The 17,417-nt window shown below is 43.0% G+C and overlaps 2 protein-coding genes across 3 annotated transcripts in view; both read right to left on the bottom strand.

Annotated features, from left to right (window-relative positions):
- parn (poly(A)-specific ribonuclease (deadenylation nuclease)) overlaps positions 1 to 2,661 on the bottom strand; it is a 31,811-nt gene extending 29,150 nt beyond the window's left edge. The window contains exons 1-3 of one of the 2 annotated variants that reach the window (XM_090195072.1): positions 2,359 to 2,661; positions 2,059 to 2,136; positions 1,798 to 1,877 (exon numbers count right to left, since the gene is read on the bottom strand). In XM_090195072.1, the coding sequence (XP_090051198.1) occupies positions 1,798 to 1,877; positions 2,059 to 2,136; positions 2,359 to 2,377 (177 nt within the window). In that variant the 5' untranslated portion in view covers positions 2,378 to 2,661. The remainder of the gene's footprint in view (positions 1 to 1,797; positions 1,878 to 2,058; positions 2,137 to 2,358) is intronic. The other variant, XM_090195073.1, reaches the window with a different exon arrangement.
- Positions 2,662 to 8,062: 5,401 nt separating this feature from the next.
- LOC110485355 (uncharacterized) lies at positions 8,063 to 15,769 on the bottom strand. The gene is made up of 3 exons (XM_090195078.1): positions 15,585 to 15,769; positions 12,467 to 14,130; positions 8,063 to 10,868 (listed from the first exon to the last, which is right to left on the bottom strand). The coding sequence occupies exons 2-3, from the start codon at positions 13,415 to 13,417 to the stop codon at positions 9,204 to 9,206; spliced, it is 2,616 nt and encodes an 871-aa protein (XP_090051204.1). The 5' UTR covers positions 13,418 to 14,130; positions 15,585 to 15,769; the 3' UTR covers positions 8,063 to 9,203.
- Positions 15,770 to 17,417: the final 1,648 nt, after the last annotated feature.

Genomic DNA, 17,417 nt, shown 5'->3' with positions numbered 1-17,417 from the left:
TACACTTAGGTTGGAGTCATTAAAACTTGTTTTTCAACCACTCCACACATTTCTTGATAAACTATAGTTTTGGCAAATCGGTTAGGACATCTACTTGGTGCATGACACAAGTAATTTTTCCAACAATTGTTTACAGACAGATTATTTGACTTATAAATCACTATCACAATTCCAGTGGGTCAGAAGTTTACATACACTAAGTTACCTGTGCCTTTAAACAGCTTGGAAAATTCCAGAAAATGTCATGGCTTTAGAAGCTTCTGATAGGCTAATTGACATCATTTGAGTCAATTGGAGGTGTACCTGTGGATGTATTTCAAGGCCTACCTTCAAACTCAGTGCCTCTTTGCTTGACATTATGGGAAAATCAAAAGAAATCAGCCAAGACCTCAGAAAAACAATGGTAAACCTCCACAAGTCTGGTTCATCCTTGGTAGCAATTTCCAAACGCCTGAAGGTACCACGTTCATCTGTACAAACAATAGTACGCAAGTATAAACACCATGGGACCACGCAGTCATCATACCGCTCAGGAAGGAGATGCGTTCCGCCTCCTAGAAATTAATGTACTTTGGTGCCAAAAAGTAAAAATCTATCCCAGAAAACAGCAAAGGACCAGGTACAAAAGTATCTATAACCACAGTAAAACGAGTCCTTTATCGACATAACCTGAAGGACGCACAGCAAGAAAAAAGCCACTGCCACAAAACCGCTATAAAAGCCAGACTACAGTTTGCAACTGCACATGGGGACAAAGATTGTAGTTTTTGAATTAATGTCCTCTGGTCTGATGAAAAAAAAAATAGAACTGTTTGGCCATAATGACCAACTATGTTTGGAGGAAAATGGGGGAGGCTTGCAAGCCGAAGAACACCATCTCAACCGTGAAGCAAGGGAGTGGCAGCATCATGTTGTGGGGTTGCTTTGCTGCAGGAGGGACTGGTGCACTTCACAAAATAGATGGCATCATAAAGGAAAATAATGTGGATAGATTTTAGCAACATCACAAGACCTCAGTCAGGAAGTTAAAGCTTGGTTGCAAATGGTCTTCCAAATGGACAATGACCCCAAGCATACTTCCAAAGTTATGGCAAAATGGCTTAAGGACAACAAAGTCAAGGTATTGGAGTGGCCATCACAAAGCCCTGATCTCAATCCCATAGAATATTTGTGGGCAGAACTGAAAAAGCATGTGCGAGCAAGGAGGCCTACAAACCTGACTTAGTTACACCAGCTCTGTCAGGAAGAAATTCACCCAACTTACTGTGGGAAGCTTGTGGAAGGCCACCCAAAACGTTTGACCCAAGTTAAACAATTTAAAGGCAATGCTACAAAATACTAATTGAGTGTATGTAAACTTCTGACCCACTGGGAATGTGATGAATCATTCTCTGCACTATTATTCTGACATTTCACATTCTTAAAATAAAGTGGTGATCCTAACTGACCTAAGACAAGGACTTCTTACTAAGATTAAATGTCAGGAATTGTGAAAAAACGGAGTTTAAATATTTTGCTAAGGTGTATGTAAACTTCTGACTTCAACTGTAGCGACTCACTCAGTGCCTGACCGACACCGACAGTTTTAACCAGGGCCATACATTTAGTGTTTATGTTAGAGTTTTGAATATCGTTCTCATTCTAGACATTCCGTTACATTGTTAAATATTCTCCATGTTAAACTAACGGGGAACCAACATGGCTGCCATAAAACGTTGTAGTGTCAAGTAAATGCAGCATAATGCAGGAAACCGCATTGCCCCCCTACTCTAAACGCATGTCTCTCTTGACTGTTACCTTTTTTAGCTTCATGTAGCGCTCCTCTGGCGTGTCCAACCCGTTAGTCAGTGCGCTGACGTTGGGCCCATCGCTAATACCTGAAACCGAATAGAGTGTATTTTCTACTGTATTAACTAGATAATGATGAAGATGTCAAGAGTTCAAAACCGACTGCGTGTGTGTGGCTTGTAGCAGCCACGGAAACGGGTTGGCCAACGAGCTAGTTAAGATGGAACTATAAATGTTTGCCAGTTAAATAGATAGCTAACAATGACTTACCTGAAAATTCCCCATCGATTGCGAGAAAGTCTGCTTCCTCTATTGCGCTGTACACAGTGCTTAAACTGTCTTTGAAATCTGTAATACAAAAACAACAATCAGCCAACATGCGTTGGTGGTTTACTCACCACGCAAGCTAGCTATTAATGCTAGTTAGCGGGTTAGCATTCACAACCTCGCGGAAATGAACGGAATCATGATTGTGCGGTGAGAAACCACAGCTAAGTTTGTGTATCTAATAGCATATGACTATAATCTTTGTGTATATTATCTATAAGGGTGCATAAAGAGGTGAATTACTTGTTCGTGTCACCTCCATCCCTACAGAAAGACAAAAAATACAATGTACCAAACCGCCGCTGTCACTCAAGAGGATTTTAATCTTTCCAACACTTCCGGCGTAGTGACGTTTTTGACACGACGTCAATCAAAATATGGCTACGACAAAATAAAAGCCGTACTATGCACGAATCACGATTACGCGCTTTCTAGCTCGAATGTACAGTGTGGATTTATCAGTCGTGCCGTGAGCATAACTGAACATGTTATAATGGGTGTCCCCCCCCACCATTTTGAACAGCAATTTTAATTTGTCTTTTCACGCTATCAACGGTCACCCAATGCAAAAGCCGTGTAAAACAGACTGAAATGAAGATTCACATTTTTTAGATAGGTGTCAAATAATGGTAGATTAGCAATCTTATCCGGATTAATTTGTGTTTATGTTAAAATTACACATATGACTATTGTTATCTAACTGAAGCTAGAGTTTCACCTTTGTCATTATTGATCAATTAACAAATAATTACAAATCTAAGATTTTCTTACATTTCTGTCCTCACAAAATGTTGATGTGACACTACATACATACACTTTGCCTGTGACGCTTGAACCCTTGGTTATACTAGGACCCTTTGTTATGCATAAACCTTACTCAAAGATCTACTCCAACAACACATTGAGGTCACCATTTTTATTAACTCTAGTTGGTGTTCAGCAATAAATTCCAAACATTCTTTGAAATGGACAACATACACTACATGACTAAAACGACCCCCCCCCCCCCCCCCCCCCCGTTGCTATAACAACCTCCACTCTTCTGGGACGGCTTTGGAACATCGTTGCGGGGACTTGCTTCCATTCAGGCACAAACATTAGTGAGGTCGGGCAATGATGCTTGTAATTAGGCCTGGCTTGCGATTAGGCCTGGCTGATTGAGGTCAGGGCTCTGTGCAGGCAAGTTCTTCCACATCGATCTCGACAAACCATTTCTGAATGGACCTCGCTTTGTGCACAGGAGGATTGTCATTCTGAAACAGGAAAGGGCCTTCCCCAAACTGTTGCCACAAAGTTGAATCATCTAGAATGTCATTGTACGCTATCGTGTTAAGATTTCCCTTCACTGGAACTAAAGGGCCTAAGCCTGAACCATGAAAAACAGCCACAGACCATTACTTTTCGTAGGCATGTGTACAGCTGCTCAGCCATTGAAACCCATTTCATGAAGTTATTGTGCTGATGTTGCTTCCAGAGGCAGTTTGGTACTCGGTAGTGAGTTTTGCAACCAAAGACAGACGATTTTTACGCACTGGTTGTTTCAGCACTCGCCGGTCCCGTTCTGTGAGCTTGTGTGGCCTACCACTCCGCGGCTGAGACGTCGTTGCTCCGAGATGTTTCCACTTCACCATAACAGCACGTACAGTTGACCGGGGCAGCTCTAGCAGGGCAGATATTTGATGAACTGACTTGTTGGAAAAGTGGAATCCTATGACGATGCCGCATTGAAAGTCACTGAGCTCTTCAGTAAGGCCATTTTACTGCCAATGTTTGTCTATGGAGATTGCATGGCTGTGTGCTCGATTTTATACACCTGTCAGCAACGGGTGTGGCTGAAATAGCCAAAATCCACTCATTTGAAGGGGTGTTCACAACCACTACAAAAACAAAAATATCTAAACATCAACTCTTAATACAAAAACTCCCCGGCTAAAATGTGAACTCAACTTGAACAGGGAGCCGAGCAAGAATAATTTCAGTTTGAGACAGATTTACAAAACATCATTATATTCCAAGTTATACATACAGGATACAACAGCAATGCATTGTGAATTTAGAATGAACTAGTCATGGTGGTAAGATTGCTGACAAGTCTTTTAAAACCAGAAATCAAGACACATTGACCCAATGGGCCCAATCCTAAACGCCCCCTAGACCCTATGCCATATGCACTTGTGGAGATCGGAGAGGTTTTGTCAGGTGTAAGCAATATGGTAATAGCTCCACGTTGCTCTCTGATAGGCTAGGTGGAAGTAATACCATATTGCTTACAACCAATTAGATTATCTTACATCTCCACAAGTGTATAAGGTCTAGATGTCAATTTGGGATTGGGCCCTTCTCCAATGGTCCAATGATAGGAAGTCGGGTGTATACAGGAAGTCGGCTGTATACAGGAAGTCGGCTGTATACAGGAAGTCAGCTGTATATAGTTCTACATTCAGCCGTTTTATCTTTGGTAACCTCAGTCATCTTGTCCCTAGATCTGCCAACATGGAGGGGTTGTCAAGGTGACGGTATTACCACCAGACCAGAGGTCACTAGTCACGAAGACAGTCAAATTCCACGTGACAGTTTAGACACGGTAATTAGGCGTCTCTGATGCTACCGATGGTCATTAGTAACCTACCAAACTAACTGCCTGGTACTCAGTATCGTCCCTTTAAATAACTCTTGACATCAATGTAAACGTATTAAAACATCTCATCAAAACACTTCATGAGAGCCCATGAGCTCATGTTGCGCAACATTTCTATAGGCTATGTAACTGCGTGAGAAAACAGAGTGATGGCCTCTATTAAAAAGAGGAGGATCCCATCAGCTTTCTATAGGCTAGGCCTATTATATTTATAAACTTTCCTAATATTAAGCACATTGCTTCTCTTTTACAACAGGAGTATAGCCTACCTGGCTGGCATGAAGATGAACCACGGGGAAAAGCGTCCTCCATTTTGCTATTTAAGTGCATAGTTGACATTCTTTCCCCCCCATACCCCTGTTTCGATACAGGTGCATGATAATGGTCCATTCTAAATCAAAACTAATTTCACACACATATTATTTAGTATATGTAAAGACAAGATTAAATTAAGAATAGTCTGACGGGTGACAATATTAGCCTATCACTTGTGGATTATGTATTATCGCTTGTGAATGACGCCCAGCTTGTGCAGTAAGGCGAGGAATAACTCATGCATTTTTTTGCGACTTCTTCAAATCGTAGGTCGCACACCGTATGTAGCCCAGCCCATAGGCCTATATGTTTTGATAAGGTTAGTATCACACCGTATGTAGCCCAGCCCATAGGCCTATATGTTTTGATAAGGTTAGTATCACACCGTATGTAGCCCAGCCCATAGGCCTATATGTTTTGATAAGGTTAGTATCACACCGTATGTAGCCCAGCCCATAGGCCTATATGTTTTGATACGGTTAGTATCACACCGTATGTAGCCCAGCCCATAGGCCTATATGTTTTGATAAGGTTAGTATCACACCGTATGTAGCCCAGCCCATAGGCCTATATGTTTTGATAAGGTTAGTATCACACCGTTTGTAGCCCAGCCCATAGGCCTATATGTTTTAATAAGGTTAGTATCACACCGTATGTAGCCCAGCCCATAGGCCTATATGTTTTGATAAGGTTAGTATCACACCGTATGTAGCCCAGCCCATAGGCCTATATGTTTTGATAAGGTTAGTATCACACCGTATGTAGCCCAGCCCATAGGCCTATATGTTTTAATAAGGTTAGTATCACACCGTATGTAGCCCAGCCCATAGGCCTATATGTTTTGATAAGGTTAGTATCACACCGTATGTAGCCCAGCCCATAGGCCTATATGTTTTGATAAGGTTAGTATCACACCGTATGTAGCCCAGCCCATAGGCCTATATGTTTTGATAAGGTTAGTATCACACCGTATGTAGCCCAGCCCATAGGCCTATATGTTTTGATAAGGTTTTTTATCACACCGTATGTAGCCCAGCCCATAGGCCTATATGTTTTGATAAGGTTAGTATCACACCGTATGTAGCCCAGCCCATAGGCCTATATGTTTTGATAAGGTTAGTATCACACCGTATGTAGCCCAGCCCATAGGCCTATATGTTTTGATAAGGTTAGTATCACACCGTATGTAGCCCAGCCCATAGGCCTATATGTTTTGATAAGGTTTTTTATCACACCGTATGTAGCCCAGCCCATAGGCCTATATGTTTTGATAAGGTTAGTATCACGCCGTATGTAGCCCAGCCCATAGGCCTATATGTTTTGATAAGGTTAGTATCACGCCGTATGTAGCCCAGCCCATAGGCCTATATGTTTTGATAAGGTTTTTTATCACAACTAAAGTGGCCAAATAACCCCTTAAAACAAAGGACAGGGAGCGCAGGTAGCCTAGTGGTTAGAGCGTAGGTGTGGCAGGTAGCCTAGTGGTTAGAGTGTAGGGGTGGTAGGTAGCCTAGTGGTTAAAGCGTTGGGCCAGTAACCTGAAAGGTTGCAAGATCAAATCCCCTGAGCTGACAAGGTAAAAATCTATCATTCTGTCCCTGAACAAGGCAGTTAACCCACTGTTCCTAGACCAGTTAACCCACTGTTCCTAGACCAGTTAACCCACTGTTCCTAGGCCGTCGTTGAAAATAAGAATTTGTTCTTAACTGACTTGCCTAGTTAAATAAAAGATAATAATAATAAATATTAAACTGCTTTATAACTGGTGTAGAGCCTAACTGGCAGACATAAGCTGTGTGAGTTTTATAACCGGTGTAGAGCCTAACTGGCAGACATAAGCTGTGTGAGTTTTATAACCGGTGTAGAGCCTAACTGGCAGACATAAGCTGTGTGAGTTTCACATTTGGGGAAGATCATTTTCACCATAAATATGCACCTTTTTATAATAAACTATTAAATGCACCTTTTTATAATAAACTATTAAATGCACCTTTTTATAATAAACTATTAAATGCACAATCACATTTGCCTTCACTTTCGGGAACAGTGTTTTCCTGCTAATCGATTGCATTTTGGAACATTCGCACTAATAGCCTACCACCGTGTGCACATTGATACGCTTCTAATGTGAAGGAAAAAGCCCAATAGAAAAAAGCCTTAATAGTTTATCAACATTGTAAGCTAAACGTTCTGATCTGTTGCATCAGCCTCACTGCTTTAAGAAAAGAAAACAAATTGGATGTGAGTTGCTGTATTCAATCTGTCGCATCCCACAACTGTCCTACAGTGTGTTTGGCATATTTATTTCTTGCACAGAAGAACAGTGGACCAATAGCATAGGTCAACTATTGCACTATGGGGGGGATAGTACATTGGGCATAAGCTAGTGCTGTTGGTTAGACCGACTCATCTGATTGGCTGACGAAAAGTAAAATGTGGACAGCTCTCTAACATTTTCAATATGCGCCTCGGAATTGGACGCGCGCAGTTACGCCCCCCGATGTGTCTGTCTTCATTACTTCTCAGCTGAAATGACTGTGAGATGGACCAATCACGTGACGGAATTGGACGCGTGCAGTTACGCCCCCCCGATGTGTCTGTCTTCATTACTTCTTAGCTGAAATGACTGCGAGATGGACCAATCACGTGACGGGCATTGGCTACATCTGAAGGAACCATGTGAGTGAGAGTAATTATAATTATTATAACACCCACATTGGCCGTAAAAGGCACCGTTTTTTTTTTTTATGGGGCATTACAGCCACACAAGGGGGCTGCCACCGGGAAACTCGAGGCCTGCTGAGAATATTATCAAGTGCTTGTCCAAATTGTGAATGAGAGACTGATGAAGTGTGTTCAGCTTGCGACTTTTTTTTCTTCAAATCATCAGAGTGCCATCAGGCAGCCTTATAATATATTAAGAATAAGAACATATCTCAATGTCAATGTTTGTATCACAGTTAAAGTAGAATAAATAACTCTGAATGAAGCATATGAGAGAACCAGTTTCTTTGTTAACCCAGTTCAACACAGAATATCCGAATGTCTGCACTTTTTTTTAAATCGTTGTGATATATTATATATATTAAACTTTTAAAAAAAATTAAAAAATAATAAAATAATAATTTAACTAGTTAAGAACAAATTCTAATTCTTATTTACAATGACGGCCTATCCCGGCCAAACCCTAACCACGCTGGGCCAATTGTGTGCCGCCCTATGGGACTTCCAATCAAGGCCAGTTGTGCTACAGCCTGGAATCGAACCAGGGTCTGTAGTGACGCCTGTAGTACTGAGATGCAGTGCCTTAGACCGCTGCGCCACTAGGGAGCCCGCATCAGTGGCTTGTAGGTTAAACATGTTTATGATAATTAAATGGTCAATTGCCATGAGACCGGCAGTTATTTACTTGACAATCACCTGCTGACCACCACAGCACTAGTGAGGGCCGAGCAAGGGCACGTGGTAGGTTGGGGTTTGGGACGTCCTGAATCCAAAATGGCACCCCGATGGGCAGGGGTCAAAAGTAGTGCACTATATAGAGCATAAGGTGTTATTTGGGACCGGCTGAGTCTAGGGCAGTGTTCCAATACTTTTAGAAATGCTTCCTTCTGTACATAGCCTGTAGTCTTGTGGTAGCACAGCTGGATGCTCTATGTATGCCTCAGCCTCCCCACTGGAGTCCAGGGTTCAATCCCTGCATCTACTCCTCACTGTCTTCCCTCCTCATCTGTCTCCGTCTCTACTTCTAACCTGTCTCCATTAAAAACAACTACAACATCCCTTTAAAACAACCCTTTAAAAAAAACACATGCTTCACATCTTGTTTCCTTGAAGTAGTAAACACACCTGTAAGGGATTGGACAGGTGTAAACCAGGTTGGTGGGTAGGGATAAGGGACATGCTGATTGGGTGGTGGATAGGGATAAGGGACATGCTGATTGGATGGTGGGTAGGGATAAGGGACATGCTGATTGGGTCTTGGTTAGGGATAAGGGACATGCTGATTGGGTGGGGATAAGGGACATGCTGATTGGGTCTTGGTTAGGGATAAGGGACATGCTGATTGGGTGGTGGGTAGCGATAAGGGACATGCTGATTGGGTGGTGGTTGAGCTCTTTTCATGGTCTCTTTATTAACTCCAAGCCTTCCCACAACGAAGGGCGCCTTCCGCTTCGTTCCATTCTTCTTTGCGGTCTGCAGTGTCATCTTCGGATTGGCTGGGACTCATGGGCTCTGCCTTCAGTCCGATGCTAGGCAACCAATCCCTGTCCTCAACGTTGCAGTCTACATCATCAGCATGAGCCTGTCTGGGACTCACGGGCGCACCGCAAGCATCCTCTTCTTTCAGCTGGAGTGACCGAGACGTTCCCTGCTCCTCCGATTTAATTGAATCCACATTCATTTCCTCCCTACTCTCTGTAGGCTCACTCCTCTGAGTGTCGACCCTCTTAACAACCATCTCCTCTCCTGGGTGAGTTTTTCTCATGTGTCTCTTTAAGTTTCCAGAATCACTCCAAGCCTTCCCACAACAAGAACAAACAAATGGTTTCTCCCCCGTATGAGTCCTCAGGTGTCTCTTAAGACAGCCGGCTTTTTTGAATCCCTTACCACATTTAGTGCACAAGTGTGGTTTGAGAAAAACACTTTCTGACTGGGAAGTAGTCACATCACTCTCCCTCTGCTCTGGCGTGTGCCTCTCTAGATCAGATTTCGCCTCCAGTCTTTTGCTAGGCAACCAAGTTCCTCCCTCGTCACAGTCTTCAGAATAATCATCGGCTTGGTTGGGACTCATTGGTGCACCGCTGGCATCCACCAGTATCCTTCTGATGTCCTCTTTCAGCTGGAGTGACCGAGACGTTCCCTGCTCCTCTGATTTAATTGAATCCACATTCATTTCCTCCCTACTCTCTGTAGGCTCACTCCTCTGAGTGTCGACCCTCTTAACAACCGTCTCCTCTCCTGGGTGAGTTTTTCTCATGTGTCTCTTTAAGTTTCCAGAATCACTCCAAGCCCTCCCACAACGAGGGCAAACAAACGGTTTCTCCCCCGTATGAGTTCTCAGGTGTCTCTTAAGACAGCCGGCCTGATGGAAGCCCTTTCCACATTCAGAGCACACGTGTGGGTTCTTCAGAGGATCCCTTGGCGGGTGTTGTGTTTTTATGTGTGATTCCAGTCTTTCTGCAGTTATGAAGCTCTTCTTACATTGACCACAGCGATGAGGGTGATCTGTGTGAAAAACTAGCCGGTGATGTTTAAGGCTTGATTTTACAATGAATTGTTTCCCACAATCCGAGCAGTGGTGAGGTTTCACCGTGTATTGTTTAACAGTATGCCTTCTCATGTGTCTCTTTAAGTTTCCATAATCACTCCAAGCCTTCCCACAACGAGGGCAGATGTACGGTTTCTCCCCAGTATGAGTTCTCTGGTGTATCTTAAGACTGCCGGCCTGCGTGAATCTCTTTCCGCATTCAGAGCACATGTATGGTTTCTCTCCAGACAAATACAGGAAGTGTCTTTTCAGATTGGTAGCAGTGGTAAAATTCTTCCCGCAGTGATCACAGATATGGGAGCCAGGCCTGTCTCCTGAGAGGGTTTTGTGTTGTTCAGCATTAGACCAGCTGTGGGGTTTCTCTCCAGTCTGTGTTGCCTTGTGTATTTGAAGGCCACTCTGCCCCGGTGTCTTCCTGCAGTCGACAAGCCGCACAGACACCCTCTTCAGACCGCACAATAAGGCGCCACCGGGAGAGGCACGACTCGGGGACTCTGCGAGGGTGGAGGAGGGCAAGAGAGGCTTGTCCTGGAAATCAGAAAAAATAGACATGAAATCAAAAATCAGGGTGCTGGGATTTTTCTGCTATTGAAGTCCTTGAAAAACACTTTCAGGGTAAAGGATTAAAACCAGATAGAAAGTATGTAGAAAAGATAACAGACTGATACATGTATCAATAATGTAATCTGAGAACTAACGATCATCAAAATAAAAACTAGACAGTCAGGGAGAATAAACAATGCTCAAAACAATTCATTTAGCAGAATTGATTTAGATTTTTTTTGTTTGAGCAAAATAAAACAGCATTAACCATGGCAAAATGCATAGAGTTCAGGGAAATTAGCTTCAAACGGCAAAATCTTCTCTCAGGTCCATGGCAGACTACGTAGAAACGCAAAAAAAAATGTTGCTTTAAAAATGTGTTAAAAATCTCTCTCAGCTCCATGGAAAAATTTGAAGAGTTGCAGAAAATTGGCTTAAAAATGCTACGAATTCTGTAAACCGCCAAGATGGGAGCCTCTAAGATGCTGTCCAAAATTCAACTGAGCCAATGGGCCGAACCCGCCCATTGCCACGCCCCCATGCCATACCCATTGCCACGCCCCTATGCCGCACCCCCATGCCACACCCCCATGCCATGCCCCCATGCCACGCCCACCCCAAGTCCATTTTTGATCCAGAAAAACCCTTAGTGTGGGAAACTCTCCTTCCTGTCAAGGAATTTTGAAGTCTCAAGAGTCTTTCCTCGATTACTCTCATCCTCGATTACTCTCATCCTCGATTACTCTGCCTCCTCGATTACTCTGCCTCCTCGATTACTCTCATCCTCGATTACTATCATCCTAGATTACTCTCATCCTAGATGACTCTCATCCTCGATGACTCTCATCCTAGATGACTCTCATCCTCGATTACTCTCATCCTAGATGACTCTCATCCTAGATTACTCTCATCCTCAATGACTCTCATCCTCGATTACTCTCATCCTAGATGACTCTCATCCTCGATGACTCTCATCCTCGATTACTCTCATCCTCGATTACTCTCATCCTCGATTACTCTCATCCTCCATTACTCTCATCCTCGATTACTCTGCCTCCTCGATTACTCTCATCCTCGTTTACTCTCATCCTCGATTACTCTCATCCTAGATTACTCTCATCCTAGATTACTCTCATCCTCGATTACTCTCATCCTCGATTACTCTCATCCTAGATGACTCTCATCCTCGATGACTCTCATCCTCGATTACTCTCATCCTCGATTACTCTCATCCTCCATTACTCTCATCCTCGATTACTCTGCCTCCTCGATTACTCTCATCCTCGTTTACTCTCATCCTCGATTACTCTCATCCTAGATTACTCTCATCCTAGATTACTCTCATCCTCGATTACTCTCATCCTCGATTACTCTCATCCTCGATGACTCTCATCCTCGATGACTCTCATCCTCGATGACTCTCATCCTCGATGACTCTGCCTCCTTCTCAAAATGCTTTGAAAGACAAAGTCCAAGAGGTGGAGCCTCAGTTACTCTCCTCCCAACGCATTTATAAAAAGAAGGTTGGGGAATCAAGGAAAGACTGTTGGAAACAAAATACATAATGACTGGGAAATACTCACGCAACTGTGGCGCTCTCGAGCTGACTCCGCCTCCAGTCCATCGCTAGGCAACGTAGCGCCTCCCGCTTCGTTCCATTCTTCTTTGCGGTCTGCAGCGTCATCATCGGATTGTCTGGGACTCATAGGCTCCGCCTTCAGTCCGATGCCAGGCAACCAATCCCTGTCCTCAACGTTGCGGTCTACATCATCAGCATGAGCCTTGCTGGGACTCACGGGCGCACCGCAAGCATCCTCCTCTTTCAGCTGGAGTGACCGAGACGTTCCCTGCTCCTCCGATTTAATTGAATCCACATTCATTTCCTCCCTACTCTCTGTAGGGTCACTCCTCTGAGTGTCAACCCTCTTAACAACCATCTCCTCTCCTGGGTGAGTTTTTCTCATGTGTCTCTTTAAGTTTCCAGAATCACTCCAAGCCCTCCCACAACAAGGGCAAACAAATGGTTTCTCCCCCGTATGAGTCCTCAGGTGTCTCTTAAGACAGCCAGCCTGATGGAATCCCTTTCCACATTTAGTGCACAAGTGTGGTTTGAGAAAAACACTTTCAGACTGGGAAGTAGTCACATCACTCTCCCTCTGCTCTGGTGTGTGCCTCTCTAAATCAGATTTAGCCTCCAGTCTGTTGCTAGGCCACCTAGTTCCTCCCTCTTCATTCCAGTCTACGTCATCTGATTGGCTGGGACTCATGAGTGCACTGCTACCCTCCTCCTGTGTCCTCCTGATGTCCTCTTTCAGTTGGACTAACCAAGACATTCCCTGCTCCTCTGATTTCATTGAATCCGTATTGTCCCACATTTCCTCCATGACTTTACGCCTTAATAAGCGATGATTCATAACTTTAATTTCAGAGCCATCTTTGCCATGACGTTCACACAGGTAGCGTAAATTGTCCTCAGTTAAATTCCATAAACTCTTTTCGATTTCATCCATCAATGTTTCCTTCTCTGAACTCATTTTGTCTCAGCAAAGTTAGAATGTTTCTTGGTTTAAAAAAAATCTATAACAACTGGTTATTGACCGTAGATGTCACTAATGTGAGGCGTCTCATATATCTCCCTTTACACTGAGAGTTTTAGTTTTTATTTAACTAAGCAAGTCAGTTAAGAACAAATTCTTATTCATAATGATGGACTACACCGGGTCAAACCCGGACGACACTGGGCCAATTGTGCGCCACCCTATAGGAGTCCCAATCACGGCCGGTTGTGATACAGCCTGGAATAAGGGTGTCTGTAGTGACGACCTCTAGCACTGAGATGCAGTGTCTTAGACCGCTGTGATACAGCCTGGAATTAAACCAGGGTCTGTAGTGACGACCTCTAGCACTGAGATGCAGTGTCTTAGACCGCTGTGATACAGCCTGGACTCAAACCAAGGTCTGTAGTGACGACCTCTAGCACTGAGATGCAGTGTCTTGGACCACTGTGATACAGCCTGGAATCAAACCAGGGTCTGTAGTGACGACTTCTAGCACTGAGATGCAGTGTCTTAGACCGCTGCACCACACAGGAAGCTTCAGGAGGTGCTGTTTGGCCAGTTATTCCAGAGTGAGCGTTATCTCAGAACACCAGATCTTCTTCCTGTCACCAGAACAATGGAATCTCTTTGTGAGGTCACCTGTGGAATCTCTTTGTGAGGTCACCTGTGGAATCTCTTTGTGAGGTCACCTGTGTAAAAATAGGCAGACATGGTGAAAAGGTCAAGTCGGACAAGATCAGTTTTTTTTTTTTTTCCTGTAATTTTTTTTTTTTCCCTGTAATTTATTTATATTTTTCCTCGTTCAAACTTGACCGTTATGATAGAAGCCTGGAGGCTGTTCTAGGCGTGCAGATATTGCAACGTGTCTATGTGTAACGGATGTGAAACGGCTAGCTTAGCGTGGGCGCTAAATAGCGTTTCAATCAGTGACGTCACTTGCTCTGAGACCTCGAAGTAGTAGTTCCCCTTGCTCTGCAAGGGCCGCGGCTTTTGTGGAGCGATGGGTAACGATGCTTCGTGGGTGACTGTTGTTGATGTGTGCAGAGGCGCCCGGGTATGGGCGAGGGGACGGTCTAAACTTATACTGTTACATATGGATAGCCTAATATAATATTGACTTGCATTAAGATTGGAGAAAATCTAAATAATATCAATAAGAACCGTGAACTGTACGCTGACATCTATTTCAAACTGTTATATTTGGCCATTTATCAATGAATTGGCAGAATATCATGCGTTTAATCTTTTAAAAAGAGAAATAGGCACTAGGAAGGTTTATATATGACAGACACATTGAATTAATCTGTAGGCTATGTACATAGCTAGCACTGCACAGCCTTTGTTCCCATGTTCTTACCCAAACTGCAAGCAGCACCTATTAAACACTGTAATAGCGCTCAAAACACAGTGATGTCGATTCGCTAAGGATAAGTACTATCAGAGGATCTTGGAGTTTGCAACAAAAAAAAAAGACTGTAGGTTATTCCGGCTAGAATTATTATTCTCCCTCCATGTGAAAATTACTGGACATGCCAGATTCGCAAGGGGAAAAAAATTCGGTTAGTTGAGTTCTGTGCTCATAATTACTTTACGCGATCTCCCCCAGTAAAACGAACCCCGTCCTAATGGGGACAAAAGCCTTTTGTACCGTCAAATATGTCGTGACATTCTATTTCTGTCAAGTCCATCAAATGTTCAAATGTTCTATATTTCCCCGTCACCATTTCATGTTTACTTAATAGAACAATATAAATAGAACAATATTAGTGATCTTTAATACCATTTAAATTGAAAAGGTTTCCACAAATGAGGACTTTTATTTTGAAGGTTACAATTTGGAATTTTAGAAGCTAGCTAGCGAAAATAACATAACAGAAACATTAGGTACAACAGCTCATTAATTATATGTAGAGTCCCCTCCCTGTTCGTACCATACAGAAAACAATTGTCGTTTTATTCCTGTATCGACGATGTTTGAGCAGAGATTCAAATGAGTTAGCAGGAGCTATTGAGCAGCTAGCAACCCAAGTAAAAAAAAGTAGCAATCTGAAGAGCAGGTACATAACAGTAACTAAGCTATGCAACCCTAACGACGAACTAACTACATCGTTTGAATAATCCCGACACCTAATGCTTTACTGACCAGCTATATTCCAAAATTGTCCCATTCTTGCTTCAATCAAAGAAGAATGGCGTCCACCATCTTTGGTATTGATACCGTTGTGAAGCGGGCAAGAATAACCAGAGATACAGTTATGGAGATGAGAAACTCCAGTGTAATCGTGTTAAGGACCATTGGTTGTGTTGCCCATGCTTCGTCAATGGGCCGCGTGGTGCATTCTGGGTGATTATTGGACAACGCGCCCACTCCTTTAAGGAAGTGAATGGGAGTCCATTGGGCTGCAGCTCAAAAACCCAACATTAGCATGAATTACGTGAACAAGAAGTGCAACATTCAACATTTTTGTTTATCGGGGTGTGAGATAATTAACTTGTTCCCTGTGATATCGTATAGCTTTAAAATCATGACATTACGTACTATTGAGGAAAATAGGCCGGTGTCTCGACCCATTCCCTGACTTTTATGAAGGAATTGCGTGCCGATTCGTTTTTTACAACCACGTGACGCAACACATTGTTCGACATTCATGTTGGCAGAGATCGAAAAAGTACCCAATTGTCAAACTTCAGTAAAAGTTTAAATACCTGAATAGAAAAGTAGAAGTGAAAGTCACCCAGTAAAATACTACTTGAGTAAAAGTCTAAAAGTATTTGGTTTTAAACATACTTAAGTATCAAAAGTAAAATTATAAATAATTTCACATTCCTTATATGAAGTAAACCAGACACAATTTTCTTGTTTTTTAAATGTATGGATAGCCAGGGGGCACACTCCAACACCCAGACATAATTTACAAACGATGCATTTGTGTTTAGGGAGTCTGCCAGATCAGAGGCAGAAGGGATGATCAGGGACTTTCTCTTGATAAAGTGGGTAAATTTGACAATTTTACTGAACTGCTAAGCATTCAGAATGTATTTGGGTGTCAGGGAAAATGTATGGAGTAAAAAGTACACGATTTTCTTTAGGACTGAAGGGGAGTAAAAATGCAAGTTGTGAAAAATATAAATAGTAAAGTAAAGTACAGATATCCCCCCCGAAAAACGACTTAAATAGTATTTTAAAGTACTTTATTTACACCACTGCATATGGGTCGACATTCGGGTCCAGCTGAGATTCTTATCTCCTCATTCTATAATAGCTCTGGCATAACTAAGCACTTCCGTGTCACGGAAGTTTTGGAATCTTTCAGAATAAGAGTCCAGTCCTGTATACTTTGTAAATTAATCATTTGGGCGAAAATAAATGGAAAATGTGTACAATTGTTGCTATTTAAATGGTCAACAATGTTTTTTTGGTGTGTGTGTGTGTGTGTGTCTGTGTGTGTGTCTGTGTGTGTGTGTGTGTGTGTGTATATGTGTGTGTGTGTGTATATGTGTGTGTGTTTGTGTGTGTGTGTGTGTGTGTGTGTGTGTGTACTCTCATCATTTATTGGACTGTACATAATTGCCTGTACGTTGTGTCGCAGTAAGAGATGGATCCATTCTACTCAGGAGCACTTCTACTTTCCAAATCGACAGAGTTCACACCCTGAGGAGCGTTGCTGCTCGTTTTGCGGCTCTTAAAGCAGTAGCGGTGAGCGGGTTAAATCACTGGGGCAGGGTAGCCTAGTGGTTAGAGCGTTGGACTAGTAACCGGAAGGTTGCAAGTTCAAACCCCCGAGCTGACAAGGTCAGCTCGCTCTGTCCCTGAACAGGCAGTTAACCCACTGTTCCTAGGCCGTCATTGAAAATAAGAATTAGTTGTTAACTAAAGGAAAAACAAAAAAAAGCCATATTACATTGTGATAATTGCGTTGATTGCTCTATAAACCCATTCATTCATACGCCGCCGTGATATTACAGTAAGGCCGAG

This window comes from Oncorhynchus mykiss, chromosome 13 (assembly GCF_057628025.1).
Source record: "Oncorhynchus mykiss isolate SJ-2025 chromosome 13, ASM5762802v1, whole genome shotgun sequence".
Lineage (NCBI taxonomy): Eukaryota > Metazoa > Chordata > Actinopteri > Salmoniformes > Salmonidae > Oncorhynchus > Oncorhynchus mykiss.
Note: the sequence above shows the minus strand (reverse complement) of the source record. Positions and strands in the feature narration are given on the sequence as shown.

Coding starts and splice junctions, on each gene's coding strand:
- LOC110485355 (XM_090195078.1), bottom strand. CDS start 13,417: ATGAGTTCAGAGAAGGAAACATTGATGGATGAAATCGAAAAGAGTTTA. Junction 10,869..12,466: donor CTCGAGAGCGCCACAGTTGC/GTGAGTATTTCC, acceptor TCTGATTTCCAG/GACAAGCCTCTCTTGCCCTC.